General features: G+C 44.8%; 1 protein-coding gene across 8 annotated transcripts in view; it reads left to right on the top strand.

Moving 5' to 3' along the window:
- The window catches only part of VGLL4 (vestigial like family member 4), a 273,405-nt gene that overhangs the window by 51,509 nt on the left and 203,847 nt on the right, over positions 1-18,049 (top strand). Inside the window, exon 8 of one of the 8 annotated variants that reach the window (XM_059940392.1) lies at positions 17,305-17,954. The exons of 6 other annotated variants lie outside the window; for them this stretch is intronic. In XM_059940392.1, coding sequence (XP_059796375.1) covers positions 17,305-17,372 — 68 coding nt within the window. In that variant the 3' untranslated portion in view covers positions 17,373-17,954. Of the gene's footprint in view, positions 1-7,979; positions 8,108-17,304; positions 17,955-18,049 lie in introns of those variants that run through there. One more of the 8 variants, XM_059940391.1, reaches the window with a different exon arrangement.

The following is an 18,049-nucleotide window of genomic DNA, read 5'->3' as shown; positions in this document are numbered from 1 at the left end:
GGTCCTTTGGTTTTCTTTCTTTCGTATCCTTTTTTTGATCTCTTTGTCCTTTTGCTTTGCTTTCTCCACTTTAGTTTCCATTGAGTTGTTTTATTTTTGTTATTTTAATTTCTAGGAGCTCTTTTCCTTTTTTGTTCTCTGAATATTCCTTTTTTTTTTTTTTAATTTAAAACATCCTGTTCTTGTGTTATGGGCTTAAACATTTGAACATATCTTTGGATATTGCCAAGTTGCCAAAGTGGTTTATCATTTTATCATCCCACTAGGAGTAAACGAAAGTTCTTGTTTCTCCCCATTCTTTCCAATGCTTGGTATTGTCTGATGACGGACTTTTCCAGTTCAGTCTCTCTTTATGCAGCTGTCTACTGAGCATCCCTTCTGTGCTCGCCACGCAGGATACAGGATGAACCCTGTACCATCCTGCCTTCAGGGGCTTCGTCATCTAGAAGGGGAGACAGACACATAAATAGAAGTTTGCAGCGCTAGGGATAAATGGCATAGAGGGAACCTGAAGAAGGGAGTGGTCTTTCAGCCTGATTCTGATGCCTGGGTTGAGATTGCCAGGGAGCTGCACGATCACACCTCTTAACGCCTCGCTCCGGCTGCCTGGGGATACAGCCAAGTGTTGCCGTCCTGAATCTTTGGAAAGATTCAGCCCGTCAACAAAGGTTTAGTAGCACGTGTGCCAAATCTACTCAGCTGAAGATTGTCCTACCACTCAGGGGTGCATAGCTTTGCATTTCCAATTAAGATATTTATTTAATCTGTTCTCTTGCTGATTTATCCTGGCAAGGCTGAAGATGAGGTGCTTTTGTTTGCTTGGGTGGCTCAGGCTATTAATCTGTGTTCTGCATGATTGCAGCTCCCTTACCATAATCCTCCTTGGGTGAGGCTGGATGCTTTGGCTTTTTTAATTTTTGGCTTCCTGTACTATAAGCAACTACTAGATTTATTGATTTTTTTTTTTAGTTGTGATAATGGTGGTGTTATGGGGTTAAAACATCATTTTCTTGTAGAAATACATACTAAAATATTTACAGATGAAATGACAGGATGTCTAAGAATTGCTTCAAAAGAAAACATGTTGGAGGGAAGTGGGTAAGGGGGGGATGACTCAAGATTGGCTGTGAGTTGATACGTTGTTGACGCTGGTGAAGATACATGGGAACATATTATGCTGTTCTTTTATAAGCTTGAATTCATCTCTAATAAAAGGTTTTTAAAAATCCACCCTCATCATCTCTTTTTTTTTTTTTTTTTAATCTATTTTTGGCTGCGTTGGGTCTTCATTGCTGCATGTGGGCTTTCTCTAGTTGCGGCGAGCAGGGGCTACTCTTCTGTTACGGTGCGTGGGCTTCTCAATGTGGTGGCTTCTCCTTTTGCGGAGCACGGGCTCTAGGTGTGCGGGCTTCAGTAGTTGTGGCACGCGGGCTCAGTAGTTGTGGTGCATGGGCTTAGTTGCTCCACGACATGTGGGATCTTCCTGGACCAGGGCTCAAACCCATGTCCCCTGCATTGGCAGGCGGATTCTTAACCACTGCGCCACCAAGGAAGTTCCATCCACCCTCATCATCTCTTGACACGTCAACGTGAAATGGATCTTTGGTCCTCTTTCCTCTTGTTCTTCCTGGTTGCCAGCAGAGGGCAGTGGGTATCATCTCATGGAACCCTCAGCCCAGATTTCCTTGTGGCGGAGGAGTGCCCAGTGCTGCCTCCTCTGAGTGCTCACTGCTTTTCTCCCTTCCCCTCTAAAGATGCCTCATTGGATTGTGGAACCAGAGTGACAGAATGTCAGCAGCCTGCCCTGAGGTTGCAGGAATTGTGGAAGGTGATACGCATTCCTTCAGATTCGCTGGGTTTGCTTACCCTGTGCTCTGGCTTCTCTGGTTTATGGTGGTTGAGGGCTATGATGAAGGTGGCCCAGGCCAAGGGCAGGGGTTTGTGAGCCTCAGAGATTAGGGTTCGAACTGCAGCTTAACTACTGTGACTTGGGTAAGTTACCTGATTTTTCTTAGTTTTAATTTCATAGGGATAATTATGCCTGCCTCACTGGGTTGTGAAAATTATATCTTAAGACATGTAAGAGCACCAGCGCTGTGCCTGGTCTTTCCTCTTTGGTATCATTACCTAAAAGCTCCCTGACATCTCTTTAGAACATGCCTCCTTGCATTTTCCTATTCAACGAGCAGTAGCCCCGTCACTAGGTCTCCAGCTGGAGTAAACTAGCAACCGTAGGCCCTGAGTGGCTGGTTTACTCTTTCTCTGTCCTCTGACTTCACAGCAAGCTTCAGAACCTCTCTCCTCCTGTGCGCTGCTCCTTAGAAGTCCTCTGGAGGTGGTCATAATTGCTGTTGTTGTGCCTGGCTTGTGCTGGGTGCATCTTCCTGAAATCTCCCAAGTTCTGCCTCTGGTCAGGTTTTCAGCCAGCTGATATATCTATCACCTGCAGGGTGAGAAAACCCCAGGTTATTTGGTTGCACTTTTCCTCCTTTGTAGCCCTTATCATTCCTCCCCTCTGCAACCAGCCACTCGTAGTGGGGGTAAAAAGGAGGGGTCTCCTTAGCTAGTGAATAACTTTTATATTCAAATATTGTTAAATTCAGAGAGAGCGAAGCTAAGATTGTGATAAGAAGGCCTTGGCTCAAGGTCGTAGTTCATGTCTTTGCTCTGTAACCTTGGTATGTTAACAGCCCTTCTTCCTTGAAGTGGAGGGGATACTAATACCCAACTCGTGTCATGTTGTGAGAGTGTCCAGTATGTACCCGGTACCTAGTAGGTGCTTTATAAACTTGAGTGAGTCTAGATCTAAGTATCAGTCTCTTCCTGGAAGAGACGGAAGCCAGGCTCTGTGTCAGCCCGAAGGGTTGCCCTTTCTAATGAACTGTGCTGGGTGACACGGCAGGTGTCCTCATGTGGTCTGACGCTCCGTCTGTGTTAGTTTCCCGAAACTCCCCTACCATCAGGTATACCCATGTTCCAAGGTGAGTACAGAACTACTTCCAAAACCAAGCACTGCTTTCCCTTTAGCCTGGGAGTTGGTTCTTGGGAAGACAGTACTGACTGCTTCGACTGTGCTGTCACTGGAGCAGCCGGTTTTTATCAGGGTCTCGGGGCAGCAGCTGCAGCCAGGCAGCTCGGGGGAGCAGGAGACTGTTCAGCCTCCGGGCCCCTGCCTGCGCCGCCCTGCAGGGCAGCCGCACACGGCGTCACGGCTCAGCCCGGCCAAGCGAGCAGCATGTTCGGATCAGCCACAGCTGTTTATGTGTCTAACCTGAATGAGTAGAGAGGAGTGGAACTATTTGCATCTTTGGGGGACGGCGGGGGGGAGCTTGGGGAGAAATGGGTCAGGGGCTTAGCAGTTAGACTGAGAAGCAAGCAGGAGCCAGACAGGGGAAGGCCTGTAAAAGCCTGAAGGGGAATCCAGAGTTTCACTGAGGGGAGAGGGAAGCCGCTGAAGGATTGTCGCAGACTGCTGTAGCGAGAGGATAGAGAGCAGCTTGGAGGGAGATGACGCAGTTGCTTGGGAAACTGATCAGCTATGGCTGCAGCCCGCCAGGCGAGGAGGCCTGGCCGCCCTGACTCAGGGTTTTGCAGGAGAGGCAGAGGAGAGATGCAGGCAGTACTTGGAAGGTGCATCCCCAGGTCTTGGTGATGGGAGGGATTCGGGCAGTGAAGCAGAGAGGAGCCAGAGAAGCTCCCAGGTTTCTGGCTTGGGGAGCGGAGACGGAGGTGCCCTTCCTGGAGGTGAGGGAACGTGGGGGAGGATGACAAGTTTAATCTTTGAAATCTTGCTTTATTTTTCCCCACCTGACTTTCTGGTCAATCAGAATTAACTTTGGGGTCAAATACCTATTTACCTTTGTAGCTTCAAAAGATTCAACTTTAACAAGACAGGTTTACTCTTCTTTCTAAAAAGATTCCGGCATGCCTCGGTTGGTCCTTACCAGCCCTTTCTTGAAAGTGATAGAATGGATCATTGATTATCCTCTCCTTCTCATCTCTTATAACTGAAACATTTTATCCCCATTTTTTGGTACCTACATGTTTCAATAAGAAGAACACATGATAATAAAGATTTTTCTGGTGATGTATTTATCATTTAAACCTGAAAGTTTTGAAAGTAAAACTGCCTCAGAAGAGATTTTCTTTGTAGATGTAGCTAAGTGTGGTTGGAAATTAATTCAAACTATGTTTGGGGCTTGCTGATTTTCTCTCCTAAAAATCTGAAATATAGGATTATGGGAAGGTAGAGACCTCTCACAACCTGGTCTCATCTCTGCCTCACATTGTTTCCTGGAGAATTTTGTCTGTCACTGGACCTATCAGTTTAAGGTCACACAGGGAATTCATAGTCTTACATATGTAGTGATTTTGCTGTAGGTAACATGAAACATGCTAGAAATCAACAGAAGAAAAACCTTAGGAGCCAGTATATTAGAGTAGATTTCCGTTTGCTTCCAAAACAAAATCCTGACTTTGGATACTAATCAGTGTTCATAACGACCAGCTTTAGGTAAATAAGGATCTGCCTAAACAGGATGTCACTGAGGAGATGTTTGCACCTTTATCCACTGGGGAAGGAGCAAAGTCAACAATGATGGTTCTTAGAGTACAGTTTCTCTCTTAGCAGGCTGTCTTCCTTCAAGATGCATTCTAAATGCAGACTTCCTAAATCACCATCCTCTTCTTTAGAAAGGAAGCAGAAACCGAACAAAAGCTCAGTGTCAGCCAAGTAGAAGTCTGTGGATTATAAACTCTGTGAGGGCAGAGACCAGGACTGTTGTTCATACCGGTGCCCCCAGCAACTAGCTCCATGTCCCGTATGTGTTGGTGCCCGAGAAATGCCTGTTCAGTGTATTTCAGTGACTGAATAAATGGAAGATTCTGAATTTTCTGGTAGTAGGGAAAGTCTCCATATATACAGAAAAGTACACAAATCCTAAATTTGGTGAATTTTCACAAAGTGAACAGACTCGTGAACCCAGTGCCCAGATGAAGGACTAGAATAGGGCCAGTTCCTCCAGAACCCCACTGTGCCCCCATCCAGTCACTGCTCCTCTGAGGGTACCTACTGTCCTGACCTCTAATGCCACGCTTCTGTTTTGCCCATTTTTGAACTTTGTGTAAATACGTACTTTGTCATGTCTTTCACTCCTTGTAACAGCAGTGAGATTCCTCGTGGTGTTGGGAGTGGTCCCTTTATTCTCATTGCAACTCATCCATCGTCTGACTAGAGCACGGTTCATCAATTCTACTGTTGATGATTTCCCGGGTTGTTTCCAGTTTGGGGCTATTTCAAAGAGTCCTGCTCTGCATGTTTTGGTACCTGTCTTCGAGTGAGCGTAGGTATGCATTTCTGTTAGGTTTTTAGTTACGGGTGGAATTACTGTATCATAAAGTGTGTGAATGTCCAGCTGTGGTAGATACTACCTAACAAGTGTCTAGGTTACACTCCAAGCAGCAGAGTTCCTGCTGCAGTACCTCCGTGACCAGTGCTTGATAGTAGGTCTTTTTGTTTTTAGGCTCTCTCGTAGGTGAGTAGACGTATCATATTGGAGTTTTAACTTACACTTACTTTCCTGATGACCAATAAAGTTGAGCATTTGTTCACATGCTTACATGGATATCCTCTTTTGTGAAGTGCCTATTCTACTTTTGCTCATTTTTCTTTTGAATTGTCTGCCTTTTTTTTGTTTTTTTTACACTGAAATCTCTGTATAGTGTGGATACGGGTGCTTCGTTGGACAAGTGGAATGCAAAAGTCCCCCACTCTGGGGCTTGTCGTCTCACTCTCTTAATGGTGTCTTTTGATGAAAAGTTCTTAATCTTACTTACTCCAGTTTATCAGTTTTGTCCTGTAAGGTTAGCAGCTTTTTGTGTCCTGTTTAGGAAATATTGCCTACTCCAAGTTCGTGAAGTTTAGTCCTCCACCTTTGTTGCAACTAGAATATTAAGGCAGGATCCTTCCTTCTAATCTCTTGGTTCTTAACCTTTTGAAAATCCTGGCTCCCAGTGAGACTCTGACTAAAACTCTGGGCCCTCTGCACAGACGTGCACACGTGCGCACACTCAGCAAACCTCCCTGCAGCTTCAGGAAGTTCTCAGACTGAGGCCTGTCTGTGGGCCCCTCGTTGGAGAACCCGTAACCTAGTCCAGCCTGTCAGCTTGCAGATGAGGAAGTCGATGCCCAGAGACGGGGAGTCTCCCTGTCCCCAGCGGGGACTAACATCCTGCTCTCCTGACTCCCATTCCAGTGCCCTCCCCATATCAGTCCCCTGCTGCAGCCATCCTGAGAATATGTCTATGGCAAAGCTGTCGAAGGGAGAGACTTTTTAATTAAGGGAGGTTTCTATCCACTAGCAGCAAAAAATGGCTCCACGATGCCGCTCGTGGACTGTGGTGTATTTACCTTAAACGTTAAGCTCCCCGGAGTCTGTGAGGAAGGTTTGTGAAGCTGAGCTGGGACTCATTACGGTCGATGCCTCTTCCTCTCGCTGTGACTCAGTGCCCTGGGGTTGCCGTGTTGAGCCTTACTGTGTGCAGCTACCTTGGTATCTTGATCGGTTCTGCCTGGAATTTTAAAAAGCACCTTACGTAATAAGATTCCAGTCCCAGTGCTCGAGTGGGTGAGGTTTACCAGAGTGGTTGCTCCAGGGAGAAAATTAAAAGGGGTGGAGGCAGGAAAAGGAGCTCTGAGTTTCTTGACGAGTCTCGGTTTGCAGGAGTCAGTCAGTGGACAAGCGAGGCCACAGCTTCTAGAAGCATTCACTAATGACTTTATCGGTACCCTGCCTTTTTACCTGCCGCTGCCTGCAGTGGCCTTGTAAAAGGTCCTAAGTGCATGAGGCGGCCTACAGGTAACATGATCAGGTATTTTTGAGAGCGCTTACGCGCCAGTGCTCAGAACCTCCGGAACCGGTCCTGTTATACCTCGTGAGCGGTGCCCACACTACATGTCACACCTGCAGCGCAGACCACGGTCTGGATCCCAGGGTGAAAAAGACTGTTCGGATCTTTGGGCCACACCCTGAAACACAGACTGAATGATCTCATCCTCAACACAAAGGAGGTCAAGCCCGTAACACCATCTGCAAATAGGATCCTGTGAGATCTGACAGACAGCAGCACCCCGCTTAGTCCATGCCGTCGGACTTCTTTCCCGTAAACCCCCCGAGAACCTCTCCTCTCGTTTCATCAGGCACTTGTGACTCAGTAGATGGGGTGCTGGAAGGGCAGGTGTCTGAACAAGGTGCATCTGTTCTGTCACTGCAGGTGTTTACTGAGCACCTGCTGTGTGCCGGGTGCTGCACTAGGTGATGGGGAACCCGGGATGAATAGGACAAGGTCCCTGTCCTCAAGGAGCTCCCGGGGTAGGCGGAGGGACAGGAGAGCACTGTGCAGTGTGGTGAGTGCTGAGCTGGGCGTCAGCACAGGTGCCGTGGGACCAGGAGGAACAGTGTCTGAATTGGCTGGGGAGCCCGGTGCTTCCAGAGGAAAAATCTGAACGGGATCTCGGCGTCTACCAGGCAGGGCGTGATGGGAACGCCCTTCACCGCGGGCAGACCGGCGTCACACGCAGGGACGTGGCAGCAGTGCGCTGGGGGTGGTTGGGAGGCATCGGGGGCTAGAAAGGGGGCCAAGGACGCTCACTTACATACGACGTCTTGTCTTTGCCTTCCTTTCTCCTCCTTTTTCAAAGAGCTGCTAAATTCAAAGGTTGCAGCATGCTCCTATCTGAAAGGACTCCCTTACCGCAGAAGCTTGGGTGCCTTTGGCATCCGTATCACTGCTTCAGCAGATGCGGAAATCAGTCTTTTCCCTCCCGTTGATCACGATGGCCCCCAGGGTCTCCTGGACCCCCAGTCAGCCCATCGCTGTTCTACTGCAAGGATGAGTCTGATCCGAATACCACAGGACCTCCACTGAGCATCCACTCAGTAAGCCTCAGTGTTCTTACTCGCTCTTCTTTTCTCTTTTAGGCCTGAAGAAATCAGTGATGTATAGTTCTCTAAAACTGCATAAAATGTGGAAAGGATGGCTGAGAAAAACATCCTGATTTTGCTTGCTTTTATCTGTGTTACGTGTAGCTGAATAAAATGATCCTTTTTGACAGAACACCGTCTGTTACTCTGACCTATTTGGTTGAATTTGAAGATATCTTGGTGTGCATGATACTGTACTGGATTTTGGAAATGTATGCATCAGACATTTATCCGGGGGGAACCAATACCTTTGAGGACTCAGCGTGAGAAGAGTCCTCTTTACACACAGCACCATCTGGGCCCTGCTTTCCTGAGAGCTTCGGCTGTGGTCTGTTTGGCACACGAGGGTCGGAGGTCTGAGAGGTGGTGCCTGTGCTGCGGACCGGCAGCCCCGTGCTAGGGCTGGAGGTTTGGCTCTGTCTGCCTCGGCTCCATCCGCTCACTCGGTTTTCTGCAGTGAGAGCTCCAGTCAGCATCTTCCTGGATCTGGGTGTTTAACATTTCTCCTTGTTCTCCATGAGGGTGTGTGGCGGTGACTCAAGTGAGGAACGTGCAACAGACCGGTGCAGAGCTTTCCCATGTAACAGGAGTGTTTGGGGAGCAGGAAATGACAAAGCACTCATTAGCTCAAAGAACTGGGAAGTCAGAGGTTGGTGGGCTTCAGAGTTGGTTTGATTCAGGGGGTTAACAGACCAATTTCCCTCCTTTCTCCATCCTTTGCCACGTTGACATCACACTAAGGCCAGCTCTCCTCTTAACTCTGAGACCCCTGACAACAGCCTCAAGGGCTGTGTGCACCCCCATCTGCATCTGGGGAGACAGAGGGAGTTCCTTTCAGAAGCCCTCTTAGAAAAGCAAGGGAACTCCAGCAGTTCCCAGCAAGCCTCTGTCTGGATTCCTGGGCCCTCATGGGTAACTTGCCCATCCCTGCACCAGGAATGGCCAGGGGAAACCAGGCCAAGGAGCTTGGACCTGAGCCTGCCTCCCCTCCAGCTCATGGGCTGCAGGAGGAGCCGACAGACGGATGGAAATGGGGGTATGGGGGGGAGGCAGCATCTGTCCCCTCGCCCGGCGCATCGTCTCTTCAGTTCAATCTCAGGCTTTGTCTTTCTTTTCTCAGATTGTCTCTACCTCACCCTGTTTCCATTGCCCAGTGCTCTAGTGCACACCCTTAGGTTCTTTTGAAAATTTGAACAATAGTTTTCTACCAATTTTTTCTACCTTTGGGTTCAGCTCATTCCAACCCAAAAGAGCTCAGGCTTAAGATATGACCAAACTGGGTTGAATCTTCACTCCACTACTGACTAGCTGTGTGACTTTGGGCAAGTTATTTAGTGTCTCTGAACAGTTTTACCATCTCTGAAAAGGGAATAACACTACAGACCTCCTTGGGCTGTAGTGAAGGTCCTGCAAGCCAAGTGTCCTATGTACTAGGACACTGCCTGGTAGCATTCAGTAAATGTCACTTCTGTCATTACTTTCTATTATTGTTTTTGTTACTGTTTTCTTCTGCAAGTGTTTTTGTTTTGTTGGGTCAGGTTCTTCCTCAAGAAGCTAAAATGATTCCCCACTGCTTATGGGATAAAATAAGTATTTCTCATCAGCCTTGGTCAGTTGGGCTGCCGTAACAGATACCACACATTGGTTGGCTTATAAAGAGCAGAAATTGATATTTCACAGTTCTGGGGCCTGGAAGTCTGAGACCAGGGTTGCTGATATGGCCGGTTTCTGGTGAGAGCTTCTTCCTAGTTGCAGAGGCCTGTTTTCCCAGTGTCTCCTCTCACAGTGGAGCCAGCAGACCAAAAGCAAGGTCTCATGTTTCTTCTTTTAAGGATACTAATCCCATTCATGAGGGTTCCACCCTCATGACCATGTTACCTGCCAAAGGCCCCACCTCTGAGCATCATCACATTGGGGGTGGGGGCGGTGAGAGAATTCTGAGGGGACACAAACATTCAATCCATAACAAGCCTATTCAAGACCTGTAAGCTGCAAAATTGGTTCAAGATGGTGGAGTAGAAGAACGTGTGCTCACTCCCTCTCGCGAGAGCACCAGAATCACAACTAACTGCTGAACAGTCATCTACAGGAAGACACTGGAACTCACCAAAAAAGATACCCCACATCCAAAGACAAAGGAGAACCGCAGTGAGATGGTAGGAGGGGCGCAATCACAATAAAATCAAATCCCATAACCGCTGGGTGGTGACTCACAAACTGGAGAACACTTATACCACAGAAGTCCACCCACTGGAGTGAAGGTTCTGAGCCCCACATCAGGCTTCGCAACCTGGGGTTCCAGCAACGGGAGGAGGAATTCCTAGAGAATCAGACTTTGAAGGCTAGCGGGATTTGATTGCAGGACTTCGACAGGACTGGGGGAAACAGAGACTCCCCTCTTGGAGGGCACACACAAAGTAGTGTGTGCATCGGGACCCAGGGGAGGGAGCAGTGACACCATAGGAGTCTGAACCAACCTACCAGCTAGTGTTGGAGGGTCTCCTGCAGAGGCGGGGGGTGGCTGTGTATCACCGTGGGGACAAGGACACTGGCAGCAGAAGCTCTGGGAAGTACTCCTTGGCATGAGCCCTCCCGGACTCGAGTCTGCCATTAGCCCCACCAAAGAGCCTGTAGCCTCCAGTGCTGAGTCACCTCAGGCCAAACAACCAACAGGGAGGGAATGCAGCCCCACCCATCAGCAGACAAGTGGATTAAAGTTTTACTGAGCTCTGGCCACCACCAGTCCCTCCCATCAGGAAGCTTGCACAAGCCTCTTAGATAGCCTTATCCACCAGAGGGCAGACCACAAAAGCAAGAAGAACTAGAATCCTGCAGCCTGTGAATGAAAACCACATTCACAGAGAGACAGACAAAATGAAAAGGTGGAGGACTATGTACCAGATGAAGCAACAAGATAAAACCCCAGAAAAACAACTAAATGAAGTGGAGATAGGAAACCTTCCAGAAAAAGAATTCAGAATAATGATAGTGAAGATGATCCAGGACCTCGGAAAAAGAATGGAGGCAAAGATTGAGAACATGCAAGAAATGTTTAACAAAGACCTGGAAGAATTACAGAACAAACACCTAGAAGAATTAAAGAACAAACAAACAGAGATAAACAATACAATAACTGAAATGAAAAATACACTAGAAGGGATCAATAGAATAACTGAGGCAGAAGAACAGGTAAGTGACTTGGAAGACAGAATGGTGGAATTCACTGCCATGGAACAGTATAAAGAAAAAAGAATGAAAAGAAATGAAGACAGCCTAAGAGACCTTGGGGACAGCATTGAACGCACCAACATTCTCATTATTGGGGTCCCAGAAGGAGAAGAGAGAGAGAGAAAGGACCTGAGAAAATATTTGAAGAGGTTATAGTCGAAAACTTCCCTAACATGGGAAAGGAAATAGCCACCCAAGTCCAGGAAATTCAGAGAGTCCCAGGCAGGATAAACCCAAGGAGAAACACACCAAGACACATAGTAATCAAACTGACAAAGAAAAATTATTAAAAGCAACAAGGGAAAAATGACAGACAACATACATGGGAACTCTCATAAGGCTAACAGCTGATTTCTCAGCAGAAACTCTACAAGCCAGAAGGGAGTGGCATGATATACTTAAAGTGATGAAAGGGAACAACTTACAACCAGGATTACTCTACCCGGCAAGAATCTCATTCAGATTTGACGGAAAATTCAAAAGCTTTACAGATAAACAAAAGCTAAGAGAATTCAGCACCACCAAACCAGCTCTACAACAAATGCTAAAGGAATCTCTCTAAGTGGGAAACACAAGAGAAGAAAAGGACCTACACAAACAAACTCAAAACAATTAGAAAATGGTAATAAGAACATACATATCAATAATTACCTTAAACGTGAATGGATTAAATGCTCCAACTAAAAGACACAGGCTCACTGAATGGATATAAAAACAAGACCCATATATATGCTGTCTACAAGAGACCCACTTCAGACCTAGGGATACATACAGACTGAAAGTGAGGGGATGGAAAAAGATATTCCATGCAAATGGAAATCAAAAGAAAGCTGGAGTAGCAATACTCATATCAGATAAAATAGATGTTAAAATAAAGAATGTTACAAAAGACACTACATAATTATCAAGGGATCGATCCAAGAAGAAGATATAACAATTATAAATATTATATGCACCCAACATAGGAGCACCTCAATACATAAGGCAACTGCTAACAGCTATAAAAGAGGAAATCGACAGTGACACAATAATAGTGGGGGACTTTAACACCTCACTTACACCAATGGACAGGTCATCCAGACAGAAAATAAATAAGGAAACACAAGCTTTAAATGACACAATAGACCAGATAGATTTAATTGATATTTATAGGACATTCCATCCAAAAACAGCAGATTACACTTCTCAAGTACACACGGAACATTCTCCAGGATAGATCACATCTTGGGTCACAAATCAAGCCTCAGTAAATTTAAGGAAATTGAAATCATATCAAGCATCTTTTCTGACCACAATGCTATGAGATTAGAAATAAATTACAGGGGAAAAAAATGTAAAAAACACAAATATATGGAGGCTAAACAATACGCTACTAAATAACCAAGAGATCACTGAAGAAATCTAAGAGGAAATCAAAAAATACCTCAAGACAAATGACAATGAAAACATGATGATCCAAAACCTGTGGGATGCAGCAAAAGCAGTTCTAAGAGGGAAGTTTATAGCATTACAGTGCTACCTCAAGAAAAAGAAAAATCTCAAATAAACAATCTAACCTTACACCTAAAAAACTACAGAAAGAAGAACAAACAAAACCCAAAGATAGTAGAAGGTAAGAAATCATAAAGATCAGAGCAGAAATCAATGAAATAGAAACAAAGAAAAAAATAGCAAAGATCAATAAAACTAAAAGCCGGTTCTTTGAGAAGATATACAAAATTGATAAACCTTTAGCCAGACTCATCAAGAAAAAGAGAGGACTGAAATCAATAAAATTAGAAATGAAAAAGGAGATGTTACAATGGACACCGCAGAAATACAAAGCATCCTAAGATTCTACTACAAGCAACTCTATGCAAATAAAATGGACAACCTGGAAGAAATGGACAAATTCTTAGAAAGGTATAACCTTGCAAGACTGAACCAGAAAGAAATAGAAAATCTGAACAGACCAATCACAAGTAATGAAATTGAAACTGTGATTAAAAATCTTCCAACAAACAAAAGTCCAGGACCAGATGGCTGCACAGGTGAATTCCATCAAACATTTAGAGAAGGGCTAACTAACACCCATCCTTCTCAAACTCTTCCAACAAATTGCAGAGGAAGGAACACTCCCAAACTCATTCTACAAGGCCACCATCACCCTGATACCAAAACCAGACAAAGATACTACAAAAAAAGAAAATTACAGACCAGTATTACTGATGAATATAGATGCAAAAATCCTCAACAAAATACTAGCAAACAGAATCCAACAACACATTAAAAGGATCATACACCATGATCAAGTGGGATTTATCCCAGGGATGCAAGGATTCTTCAATATACGCAAATCAATAAGTGTGATACACCGTATTAACAAACTGAAGAATAAAAACCATATGATCATCTCAATAGATGCGGAAAAAGCTTTTGAGAAAATTGAACACCCATTTATGATAAAAACTCTCCAGAAAGTGGGCATAGAGGGAACCTACCTCAACATAATAAAGGCCATGTATGACAAACCCACAGCAAACATCATTCTCAATGGTGAAAAACTGAAAGCATTTCCTCTAAGATCAGGAACAACAGAAGGATGTCCACTCTCACCACTCTTATTCAACATAGTTTTGGAAGTCCTAGCCACGGCAATCAGAGAAGAAAAAGAAATAAAAGGAATACAAATTGGAAAAGAAGAAGTAAAACTGTCACTGTTTGCAGATGACATGATACTATACATACAGAATCCTAAAGATGCCACCAGAAAACTAATAGAGCTAATCAGTGAATTTGGTAAAGTTGCAGGGTACAAAATTAATGCACAGAAATGTCTTGCATTCCTAGGGACTTCCCTGGTGGTGCAGTGGTTAAGAATCCGCCTGCCAATGCAGGGGACATGGGTTCGATCCCTGGTCTGGGAAGATCCCACATGCCACAGAGCAATTAAGCCTGTGTGCCACAACTACTGAGCCTGCACTCTAGAGCCCGCGAGCCACAACTACTGAGCCCACGTGCCTAGAGCCCGTGCTCCGCAACAAGAGAAGCCAACGCCATGAGAAGCACGCGCACCACAACACAGAGTAGCCCCCACTCGCCACAACTAGAGAAAGACTGCGCACAGCAACGAAGACCCAACACAGCCAAAACTAAATAAATAAATGTATTTAAAATAAATAAATAAATAAAAAAAATCTCTTGCATTCCTATACACTAACAATGAAAGATCAGAAAGAGAAATTAAGGAAACAATCCCATTCACCATTGCAACAAAAAGAATAAAATATCCAGGAATAAATTTACCTAAGGAGGTAAAAGACCTGTACTCAGAAAACTGTAAGACACTTATGAAAGAAATCAAAGATGGCACAAACAGATGGAGAGATATACCATGTTCTTGGATTGGAAGAATCAATATTGTGAAAATGACTATACTCCCCAAAGCAATCTACAGATTCAATGCAATCCCTATCAAATTACCAATGGCATTTTTTACAGAACTAGAACAAAAAATCTTAAAATTTGTATGGAGACACAAAAAACCCCGAATAGCCAAAGCAGTCTTGAGGGAAAAAAATGAAGCTGGAGGAATCAGACTCCCTGACTTCAGACTACACTACAAAGCTACAGTAATCAAGACAATATGGTACTGGCACAAAAACAGAAATATAGATCAATGGAACAGGATAGAAAGCCCAGAGATGAACCCACACACCCATGGTCAACTAATCTATGACAAAGGAGACAAGGATATACAATGGAGAAAAGACAGTGTGTTTAATAAGTGGTGCTGGGAAAACTGGACAGCTCCATGTAAAAGAATGAACTTAGAACACTCCCTAACACCATACACAAAAATAAACTCAAAATGGATTAAAGACCTAAATGTAAGACCGGATACTATAAAACTCTTAGAGGAAAGCATAGGAAGAGCACTGTTTGACATAAATCACAGCAAGATCTTTTTTGACCCACCTCCTAGAGTAATGGAAATAAAAACAAAAATAAACAATTGGGACCTAATGAAACTTAAAAGCTTCTGCACAGCAAAGGAAACTATAAACCAGACAAAAAGACAACCCTCAGAATGGGAGAAAATATTTGCAAATGAATCAACAGACAAAGGATTAATCTCCAAAATATATAAACAGCTCATGCAACTCAATATTAAAAAAACAACCCAATTAAAAAATGGTCAGCTGACCTAAATAGACATTTCTCCAAAGAAGACATACAGATGGCCAAGAGGCACATGAAAACTGCTCAACATCACTAATTATTAGAGAAATGCAAATCAAAACTACGAGGTATCACCTCACACCAGTTAGGATGGCCATCATCAGAAAATCTACAAACAACAAATGCTGGAGAGGGTGTGGAGAAAAGGGAACCCTCTTGCACTGTTGGTGGGAATGTAAATCGATATAACCACTATGGAGAACAGTATGGAGCTTCCTTAAAAAACTAAAAATAAAATTACTGTATGACCCAGCAATCCCACTACTGGGCATATACCCAGAGAATACCATAAGTCAAAAAGACACATGCGCCCCAATGTTCATTGCAGCACTATTTACAATAGCCAGGTCATGGAAGCAACCTAAATACCCATCAACAGATGAATGGATAAAGAAGATGTGGTACATATATACAGTGGAATATTACCAGCCATAAAAAGGAATGAAATTGGATCATTTGTAGAGACGTGGCTGGACCTAGAGACTGTCATACAGAGTGAAGTAAGTCAGAAATAGAAAAACAAATATCGTATATTAATGCATATATGTAGAATCTAGAAAAATGATACAGATGAACTGGTTCGCAAGGCAGTAATAGAGGTACAGATGTAGAGAACAAACGTATGGACACTAAGGGGGGAAAGCAGGGGTGGGGGCCTGGGGGGGGTGGGATGAATTGGGAGCTTGGGATTGACATATATACAGTAATATGTATAAAATAGATAACTAATAAGAACCTCCTGTATTAAAAAATAATAAAATAAAAAAATTTTTAAAAGCCCTATAAGCTGGCTTTATTTTAACTTTAACTTGTTCCCCCTGTATCTAATATAGCCTTTTATGTCCCCAACTAGTTTAGACAGTAAATACTCAGAAGAGCACAGAATATCAGGGTCATTTTCCAGTGTGGGAATACCTGAGGCCCCAAGAGAGAAAATGACAGCTGAGGGTCAGAATGCACATGAGCATCGTGACTGAGGCTTGACGCAGGCCTGCAGACTCCCTGGTCTGGTGCCTTTTCCTACACACCCCGTAGCTTTCATAATTGATGAATGCTTGAGTCTTTGTGTTCCACTTCTCCTAGATGTATTCTTATCTTCCTTTTCCTCAATGCATTTTGAAGTATAGATATCTAAGTTGGGAGTCATCAAACAGGTATATAAGGATGAGGGCTGAGACTTCCTCTGAGGAAAAAGGAATTCTATGGCAGGAAGTAGCTCTTCTCGAACTCCAGAAGACCCAAAAAATAAATGTACTTGAGAGTCAGACTTCCTTCCAGCCATGTTCTTGGGCAAGTTATTTAACCTTTCTGTGCTTCAGTTTCTGTGCTGTGAGGTAGGTACACTCATACCTCTCTGGCAGGGCTGGTATTAGAATTAAATGAGGAAACATATGTTCAGCACCTAGCATGGTTCTTGGCACATGATAATAGTTCATGTTTCTACAAGTCACTCTACTATTCAATTCAGATAGTGAGTTTGGATAGCTAGGGATAGCCTGCATATATCCGTCAGGAAAAGAGAAACAGTCCTGGGTATATCAAACAGAGGGGATTTTATCAAGGGAATTAGTTACAAAAGAGAGAAGGAGGAAGGGATGACTCCCAAGGATCAGCAAGCGGCTAACATCCCAGGGCTGCAATCTCCAAGCTGACCTGCTTGCTGTGAACCAGAGATGCTGCCTGTGGTGGTTTCAAAATATGTTTGCAAATTCTTTGGCCGTCTTCCCATCAGTAGGTGGACTCTTAATTCTCCTTCCCTGAATATGGGCTGGCCTCAGTGACTTGTTTCTAACAGATAGAATGCAGCAGATGAGATACCCTGACTTACAAGATGAGGTCCTAAAATGTGGCACACCTTCCCCTTGCCTCTCAGGACACTCGCTCTTAGAGCCCAGCCGCCATGTTGTGAGGAAGCCCAGGCCACACGGAGAGGACGTATAACTGCTCTGGCCAACAGCACCAGCTGCCAGACAAGTGAGTGTGTGACCGCGACCAAGCATGAGACCCCAAGCCGGGACCACCAGTCAAACTCCCAGAACTCTGAGGGGGAATCACAAAATGATTATTGTTAAAAGTTACTAAGTTTGGGGGAGGCTTGTTATGCAGCATTAGATAATTGGCCCAATGCCCCTGCCACTGCGGGAGCTGCTAAAGCGGTCCCACCACTGCCCAGAGGCCACAGGGGACCACGAATGTTGGAGGCAAACCCGGGAACTTCGCTCTTCCCTCACCCTCCAACCTCCTGCCACCGTCTCCAACTGGCAAAACCTGATAGAAAGTCACCAGGTAAGAAAGCCTGAGAAAGGTAGTTTACATTCCAGAGTGGAGTGCAAAGAATAGGCGTGTGTCTGGGTCCTACCAGATAAAAACTGCCACGTCCACTCCAGTGACGGCATCCATGCACACCATTTAATCCATATGTGACCTTCCCACGGTAACAGCAGCACCCCCAGCTCCACCGACACCAGGCACTATCCTTGGTACAAAAGAAAATGCTCTTGCTTTCTGGCGGAAAAGAACATTATATCCATCTCTGGGTGATGCTAATTCCTCTTGCAATCACAGTGTCACCTGACTGTCGTGTAACCTAGAAACTAACCTGTGAAGTTCAGCACCGC

The sequence above is a fragment of the Balaenoptera ricei genome, chromosome 11, assembly GCF_028023285.1.
Source record: "Balaenoptera ricei isolate mBalRic1 chromosome 11, mBalRic1.hap2, whole genome shotgun sequence".
Taxonomy (NCBI): Eukaryota; Metazoa; Chordata; class Mammalia; order Artiodactyla; family Balaenopteridae; genus Balaenoptera; species Balaenoptera ricei.
This window is presented reverse-complemented; position numbering and strand designations above follow the sequence as displayed.